The 8,913-nt window shown below is 52.8% G+C and overlaps 1 protein-coding gene across 2 annotated transcripts in view; it reads right to left on the reverse strand.

The window, feature by feature from the left end:
• Positions 1 to 7,141, reverse strand: part of Ube2v1 (ubiquitin conjugating enzyme E2 V1) — a 36,693-nt gene extending 29,552 nt beyond the window's left edge. The window contains exon 1 of one of the 2 annotated variants that reach the window (XM_012949957.2): positions 7,062 to 7,141. In XM_012949957.2, the coding sequence (XP_012805411.2) occupies positions 7,062 to 7,083 (22 nt within the window). In that variant the 5' untranslated portion in view covers positions 7,084 to 7,141. Of the gene's footprint in view, positions 1 to 1,559; positions 1,707 to 7,061 lie in introns of those variants that run through there. The other variant, XM_045156571.1, reaches the window with a different exon arrangement.
• Positions 7,142 to 8,913: the final 1,772 nt, after the last annotated feature.

The raw sequence follows: 8,913 nt of genomic DNA on the forward strand, positions 1-8,913 counted from the left end.
TGCCACAGTAAACTGGGTGTAGTGGCGCACGCCTTTAATCCCAGCACTTAGGAAAAGTTAATTTGAGGCCACCATGAGACTACATAGTGAATTCCAGGTCAGCCTCGTCTAGAATGAGACCCTACCTCAGAAAAAAAAAAAAATTGTGAAAACGTAAAAGAGAGAGAGAGAGAGAGAGAGAGAAGACTGGGCATGGTGGCGCACTCCTGTAATCCCAGTACTTGGGAAGCAGAGATAGGAGGAGGATCGCTGTGAGTTTGAGGCCAGCCTGAGACTACATAGTAAATTCCAGGTCAGTCTGAGCTAGAATAAGACCCTATCTTGGAAAAACAAAAATAAATAAATAAATAAATAACAGTAATCTAAGACTTTTCAAAGAAATTTGTTCCTGTTACTTCAGATCTTCCCAGAGGATCTTCCTGGATTTGCGTCCACTTTAGAAGCCACGCAGGCACTCTCTTGGCTAAATATAAAACTCACAAGTCAGCAGCCGCAGGATGTTACAAAGAAAAACCACGACAAGCAGGTTGAAAACGTATGAATATTGATAGACGGTGCTTTACACGATGTCAGAGGAGGACATTGCAGCAAGCTTAAACACAGCAAAAATTAAAGTGTCTGGGCTGGACAGAAGGCTCAGCAGATAAAGACTCTTGCGTGCAAAGCCTGAGGACTCCCAGTTCAGTTCCCCAGTACCCATGTAAAGCCAGATGCAAAGAAATTACAGTGTTTAAGGACAAGGGATTGTGAGAATCAAATGTGGTGGTGTCTACCTGCCACCCCAGCTCTCAAGAGGCTGAGGCAAGAGGACTGTTGTAAGTTCGAGGCCAGCCTCAGCTGAACAGCAAGACATTATCCCCCAAAAAACAAGGAACCAACCAACCCCCTAAAACACCCGAGGGTTTCAAACTCATTTAAAGTATCTTTTGGAAGCTGGGCATGGTGGCACACATCTTTAATCCTAGCGCTTGGGAGGCAGAGGCAGGAGGATCACTGTGAATTGGAGGTCACCCAGAGACTACATAGTGAATTTCAGCTCAGCCTGGGCTAGAGCAAGTCATTACCTCAAAATCCTGCCCACCCCCGGCCAAAAAGTATATTTTGGAGCTGAGCATGGCATGGCACACACCTGTCAGCAGATCAAGAGTTCAAGTTCATCCACAGGCACTAGTTAGTTGAAGATCTGCCTGAGCTACATGAGTCACTGCCTCAAGAGAACAAGAAAAGAAAACAAAACATCATTTTGGAGCGAGGCATGGTGGCTCATGAGGGAGACTGAGGAGAATTGACAGGAGTTCTAGGCTAGTCTGGGCAACCTTGTCTCGAAAATAAAAATAAAATAAAATGAAATGAAATAAAATAAAATAAAATAAACCAATCCATCCGTCCACGTGTCTGGGGATCTAGCAGCTGTAAAGCAGAGAGGCTCCAGCAGCTCAGGTCCAGTGTACAACAGACTCTCACCCAGCAGGTGGGCCTGGTATGTAATGGCAGACCCTTTGGAGTGGGTGCCCACTCGGGGAAGCCAGTGGCTGAGTTAGGAATGTGGCACCACTTACTCTTCAGAGAGCAAGCAGCCGGGGAGGATCCCTGGGGTGTCACTGAGGCAAATGTCTTTTGTTCCTGGGCAACCAGCCAATCTGGCTGCCTAGTGACAACCAACCACACTGTCATTCCTCCAGAGGGTGGTCCTCGTAGTGTGACAAGTCCGCCAGGTCACTCAGATGCTCCTAGGAAGAATCCAGAGCAACCTGTCATTCCAAAGTCCAGTGGAACAGGACACAAGCCCTGGAGCTCAAAGGCCAACAATCAGATTTTCCCTGATGGCACAGAGACCGAGAACGAGGCCTCATGAAGTGCGCAGGGAGCCAGGGACAGTGAGCTTGGGCACAGCACTCTGACATCACCTTACAGGGAGAAGACGTCTCTCTGGGAGTCCACCTGCATCCGGTTAGATGCATTGCTTTTCCACAGTACAACTTACAGATTTGGTGACATCAAAGTGAGAACCTGGATGAGCTGACCCCAAGATCCATCTGCTGGGATGTCAGGAACTGCGCTAGGAGGCAGGGCAGCATCCCGCCTCTCCTGGGCAAGCTCTGGGAGGGAACAAGCAGTCTTCAGGAAGACAGTGACACCTGCCGCAGGAGCGTGACTTCACCCTCAGGGCGGAGTGGGGCAGTCTTGGACCAGAAAATAGTGAGATGAAGAGGCTTTGCTGGGCTTCCAGGCAAGACACAGATGGTTCTGTTCAGGTTAGACTACAAGGCGAAGGCAGAGAGGAAGAGAGGGCCTGGCCCTTGTTGGGGGGGGTCATACCTGCTGGACATGGGACAGGACGGATGTGAAGGTAAAGAAATGCCCACCTATGGTCATCACCACCCACCCCGCCTCCAGAAAGGCACATGGCTGGAGCCTGTGATGGGTGCCCAGCTGGGAGAACAGGAAGCGGGGCTGCAGAAAATGACATAGGGCACTTGGTCCTTCATCCCAGAGCCACAGGGTCCAGCCTCAGTTTCCTCACAGATCCAGTGAGATAAGAGATGGGGTGCTCAACACCAGAAGCCACTCAAGGGCAAATTAATGCAGCCTCAGAGCTGGGTGTGGTGGTGGTGCACACCTGTAATCCTAGACTGTAGAGGCTGAGGCAGGAGGACTGCAATGAGCTGGAGGCCAGCAAATCTCCAAAGGGAAAAAAAGTCAGGGGTAAGCCCTGCAGACTTCACCAGCTGTAGTAACAGTACATTACTGAGAAGGCAGCAATAGCGGCTCAAAAGGGCCCCTGAAAAAGGAAAGCAGAGCCCTTCGCCTTGCTGAGATGAACCCCTCTACAGCTCTGGAAGAACATATGCCAGGCCCAGGTTGTTCTACTTCCTTCCTCGGGCAGAGAAGCTATAGGGAGGGCAGCACTGGAGCTACCCTACAGGACTCTAGTCTGACCATCTCCTCCGGAAGGCGGCCCGTCCCTCAGGGGTTAGATGGGGCCCAAGGCACCCTGGTTAGCTAGCTCGCTGGGTGGTCAGGAGCTGGGCAAGATGGAAGGAGAAGTGAGGCACAGCACTGGGACACTTTGGAGCGCCAGCTGTAAGGTGAAGGCCAGAGTATGAAACTTCTTCATCCTCACACGTGCTGCTCTGCAGGGCCATGTGGCTTCCTGGGATTAAGCAGAGGAAACCTAGCATTCCACTGCAATCAAACTACAGTAGTGTCACAACTCAGGGGCCAGAGAGGGAAAGGGACAGACAGACAGACAGACATACTCACACACACACACACACACACACACACACACACACACACACGAGGGAAGGGAGGGAGGTTTTGTCTGTGTTGTTTCGATGCTGGAGGCAGAGTCTATGAGCAAGAACTGATCCACTGAGTTGCTCCCCAGCCCGGTAAGAACATGAAGAAGGGGCAATGACATCCCTCACAAGCAGCAGGATCGCGTGGCAGGGCGTGGTGGCGCACGCCTGTAACGCACGCTGAGGCAGCTCCAGGACTCTGCTCCTCATCACCCATGTCCAGCTTTCCAAGGAACACCCTCGAATGGAAGGGAGACTGTAATCTCTATCGCCCATAAGGTGACATTCTGGATGTGTGCCCTAGGCCACACCCATGTATACAAATTTACAGTGGGACTTGGCCAGGGTTGGCCCTCTGGCGTAAGGTAGCTGCTGTTTGGTGACAGGAAGGACCTGGCAGCCAAAGGCTGCCGTCTGCTGTCCTGCATGTCCTGGACAAAGTGGAGGAAGTCACCTGCTACCACGTGGGCATTCTGAGCTGTGTTCAGCTCGTCACAAATCCCCTCTGCGATCTGCGCCCACGTCACACAGCAGCAAGAAAAGAGGGAAGGACAAGAGGCTAGAGCTGACAGCACAGCAGCAAGGCTGGCCCTGCCTCACAGGAACGCCACGCCACAGCACAGCTGTTTCCTGGCAACCTGGGCACAGATGACTGAAAAGGCGAAGTCTAACGCCAGGACCTGCCCCGAGATACACGAAGGGCTTCTCCTCCAGGGAAGCAGGAGTCTGTTCTCAGCACTCCGCATGCCTCTCACAGCCTGCCGGTGCAGGTCAGTTGTCCTTTCCAAAGCACTGACTGATTGATCCACTCATTCATCACATATTTACCAGACACTAGTTTAACAAGTCTCCCACATGGACTAAGGCCTTTAGTTTGCTATTTTTGTTTTTTTGAGGTAGGGTCTCATTGTAGCCCTGGCTGACCTGTAGTCTCAGGGTGGCCTTGAACTCACAGCAATCCTCCTACCTCTACCTCCCGAGTGCTGAGATTAAAGGCATGCACCACCACGTTTGGCTAGTTTGTTCTTTTAACATGCCAAGCCTGACCCCACCACAGGGCCTTTGCACTGACAGTCCTCCCCAACTTGCACTGTGACATGCTGCCGAGCTGGCTCTTCCCCATCATCTGTCTTGGTTCAAATGTCACCTCTCCAGAGAAGCTTCTCTGACCAGCTCTCCAGGCACTACCACATCATACAATTACTTCACAGGACTTGCTGCTTTCTGAAATCATCTTAATAATTTACACCCATAATGGCCTCTATATGTCTAAAGTGAAACTCAAGGACAGATCTCATATACCTACCTTGCTATCCATACTGGACATAATGGTCAAAAGTTGTAGGAAGCCCATTTTAGGGCACCTCAAAGTCTGACCCATGAAATCCAAATTCAATCTTGTGTATTTGTTTCAGCAAGTCTGGAGGCAAACTCAGGGCCTTAGGCATACTAGGTATTTATTTATTTGAGATAGAGAGAAAGAAAGAGGGAGAGAGAATGGGACCACCAGGGCCTCTAGCCACTGCAAATGAACTCCAGACACATGTTCCACCTTGTGCATCTGGCTAACATGGGACCTGGAGAATCAAACCTGGGTCCTTAGCCTTGCAGGCAAGTGCCTTAACCACTAAGCCACCTCTCCAGTCCCAGGCATGCTAAGTAAACACTCTACCCCTGAGCCACATCCAGTTTGCTTAATGATTTTTTTTAACTTAATTTAATTTTTATTTTTTGGTTTTTCAAGGTACTGTCTCACTCCAGCCTAGGCTGACCTAGAATTAACAATGCAGTCTCAGGCTGGTCTCCAACTCCATGTGATCTTCCTACCTCAACCTCCTAAGTGCAGTATGCGCCACCAAACCAAGCAGGGAGTGAAAGAGAATGGGCACACTAGGGCCTCTATGCATTGCAAACAAACTCCAGATGCATGTGCTACCTTGCACATCTGGCTTTATGTAGGTAATGGGGAATCAAACTTGGGTCCTTAGGCTTTACAGGCAAGTGGCTTAATGGCTGAGCCATCTCCCCAACACTGTTTAGTGCTTTTGTATTTCACTAGACAGTAGCCCTCAAGAAGCAAGAAGTAAGTAGCTGTTAGATGAAGTTGTGGGGAGCAGAGCTCTGTTGACTGAACAGGGCTGAATGGCGGTACCACCCTAACCTTGGCTGTCGCAGGCACTGTGATCTCTGGTCCAGGCCTGGCAGGGACGCTGCTCTGGGGAGAGGCTTCCCCCGGCAGTCCAGCCTGACTCAGCCTCTGGCTTCTGGGAGCACCCATGGCAGTGACTTGTAAATGAGCTGACTCAGCACTGTGCCAGCTGGAACCAAGGTCTAGCGGGTTCCAAGAAGACCCCAGGCAGGACCCCTGCTTCCAATCCATTTAGCTCACCCCCGTCCCATCCTAACACACAAGGAAAGCTCTTGAGGAGGCTACCAGAGAAGCAACACCCTGAGAAGGTGACTTCTCCCAATGCTCTCCCTTTTAGACCATCCACCACTCCTAAGGGCTGCTGCTGTGGCCTCAAAGAGCCCGAGGACCCCAGTACCCAGGCTGGTAGCCTATCCCCATCCCTTTCACGGCCAGGTACTCTCAAGAGGGCAGCTCCTCACCACAAGGGGGATACCCAGTCTCACAAAACCTGCACTTAAGAGTCTGCCTCTCTTGCCTCTCCAGCCCCTGAGGTGTCTCCCTAGTCAATGCACACCTTACGTCCTGCAGATCACCCGAGTCCCCACTGATGCCCAAGTAAGGGAGACCCTCCACATCTCACCCTCTTGGGATGGTCGGTGCACCCTTGGGTGGTACAAACAAGGAATCCAGTAACCAAGTGCCTGGTGCTTCCCTTAACTCATCAAGCCCCTCCCACAAGAGCACCCCCTCGTTCACCTAAGGGTTCTCATTTCACTGCTCCTCTCCCCATTCCCACCCAGCCAATGGGGTGCTCCTGAGCTGAACCCACATATCTGTCCCAGTTATCCATAGGAGTAGAAGGGAGTGACCGCCTCCACAAAGCAGGCACTTCCTCCATCCGCCTGGCGCAGGAAAGGGTGGTTTTTCTCTCCTAACAGAAACATCTGCAGAACTGAACCCCATTCCACTCTCCCCACGGCAGGGGGCTTCCTCAGGTGACACTCCCCCGCAGGCCCCCGAGGTCACCAGTTCTCCCCCATCCCCCGCATTCCGCTCCACTCCCAGTGTGCGTCCTGAACGCTGACTGGGACCACCCGTGTGGGTCCTCAGCTAGGGGTCTGCGGGCGTCGGGGCAGGCCCCGGCCTGCTCCCCCTCGCCTGGCCAGTGCAGGCATCCCCCCCGCCTTCATCCTCCCCGGAAGTCTCCCCGTGGAATCCACAGACTTCCCCGGCCGACCCATCCCCGAGCCCGGAGAGGGGGGGATCCTCGAGTCGCCCCGCGGGACCCCGGCTCCTTCTTCCCCCCATCCCCAGGTTTCTCCGATATCCCTCTCGGAAAAGACATCCCAGGATCCGCCAGCCCTCGAGTCGGACCCTTGAAAGGGCCTCGCGTCGGGTCCCCGCAGCACCGATCGGGATCCGGCCGGGTCTTCCCCTGCGGTCCCCGCCCGGGCTTCCGGCCGCCGCCTGCTCCTCCTCCCCGGCCCCGCCGCGCGGTCGCCACCGCCGAGCCCAGCGACCAGAGCGACGCCTAGGCGCCCGCCTCGCGATAGGGACCTCCGCCGGGCCCCCGGCTCCCGCCCAGCCCGCGCCGCCTCGGCCCGCCCGGCCCGGCGACCCCCGCTTACCTGAGCCCGTGGTGGCTGCCATCTTGCGTCGCTGTCGCTCGAAGACCGGCCCCTTCTTCACCCCCCTGCGGTTTCCCCGGGCGCGGGTGCGCAGGCGCGCGCGCAGGCGCAGACTGCGCCGCTGACGCCCGCTCGGGGCTGCACGAGCCGGGCCGGGAAGGGCTCTCCCTGCGCATGCGCGCGCGTGCGTGGGGAGCCCAGCGCCCGGCCCACCCAGCTGGCCCGGGAAGCCGCGGACCTCGGCGTCTGCTTCGCCTCGGCCCCTTCCTCTTCAGCTTGACCCTCTGTTCTCCGGCAGCTCTGGATTCACGTGCAAATGAAGGCGAGAGCGACGGTGCGCTTCACCTCAACGCAGCAGTCAAGGGACTGGGTCAGAACTTGAACCCAGACCAGATGGTCTTGTTTCCAGCGTCGCTGCTGCTCGGTCTGAGGCTTGGGACATCATCCATCCATCCATTTTCACATTCATCCATTCATCACGTAGGCATACATTCATTCATTCTTGAACTCATCCATCCATTCACAGAGATGGATTATTTATGAAACTCCTATTATGTGACAGACACTGCTAGGAGCTGGAGATGGTTAGGTGACCCTGAAGAAGTTAGGCACGGTTTTCAGAAGTTTACATTTTCGGGGTCAAGCAAGAGCAAGGAGGCCAATAAAAATAAAGGGGTTAGGAGCTGGAGAGATGGCTTAGTGGTTAAGGCTCTTTCCTGCAAAGTCAAAGAACCCAGGTTCGAATCTCCAGTACCCAGGGGCAGCCAGATGCATAGGGTGTCACATTGTGTCTGGGTGACTGGAGGTCCTGGTGTGCCCATTATCTCTCTTTTGCAAAATAAATAAAATATTTTTAAAAATAAAGGGTGGGGGCTGGAGAGATGGCTTAGTGGTTAAGCGCTTGCCTGTGAAGTCTAAGGACACCAGTTCGAGCTTGATTCCCCAGAAACCCACATAAGCCAGATGCACAAGGGGGCACATGCATCTGGAGTTCGTTTGTAGTGGGGAGGCCCTGGTGTGCCCATTCTCTCTCTCTCTCTCTCTCTCTCTCTCTCTCTCTCTCTGTCTCTCTCTCTGCCTCTTTCTCTGTCTGTCGCTCTCAAATAAATGAAAATAAACAAAAAATAAAATAAAATAAAATAAAATAAAATAAAAAAGGGGACTCTGGAGCGATGGCTTAGCAGTTAAGGCGCTTGTCAGCAAAGCCCAAAGACCTGGGTTTGAGTCTCCAGTACCACATAAAGCCAGATGCACAAGATGGTGCATGCACTTGGAGTTTGTTGCTAGAGGTCCTGGCTTGCCCATTCTCTCTCAAATAAATACAATATATTTTAAATAATAAATAAGATAAAGGGGTTAGTTGGGTGTAGTGCTGCATGCCTTTAATCCCAGCACTCAGGAGGCAGAGGTAGTTGTGCTGTGAGTTCAAGGCCAGCCTGAGACTACATAGTGAATTCCAGGTACACGTGGGCTAGGGTGAGATCCTACCTCAAAAACAACAACAAAAACCCACAACAAAACAACAATAAAAACATCCAGTAAAGCCATCAAGGAGCTCCCCATTAGCTCTAGACAAAGTGGATGTATGGAATCATCCAGTGAGGATATGCACCAGACTGAAGTGAGCCTATTATATATAAAATCTCTCCAGGACACAGGTGGAAACCAGTCTCTCAAAGGTAAACTAGAAGGGATGGCAGCCCATAAATCCCAGCCCTCAGAGTTGGGCCTATCATTGGGGTTCCTGAGGTGTCTAGGAATATATATATGCCCAGGATGACCTAGAACTCACTCTGTGGTTCCAGGTTGGCCTTGCACTAGCTGTGATCCTTTTACCTCAGCCCCCTTAGTG

This window comes from Jaculus jaculus, chromosome 8 (assembly GCF_020740685.1).
Source record: "Jaculus jaculus isolate mJacJac1 chromosome 8, mJacJac1.mat.Y.cur, whole genome shotgun sequence".
In the NCBI taxonomy this organism is placed as follows: domain Eukaryota; kingdom Metazoa; phylum Chordata; class Mammalia; order Rodentia; family Dipodidae; genus Jaculus; species Jaculus jaculus.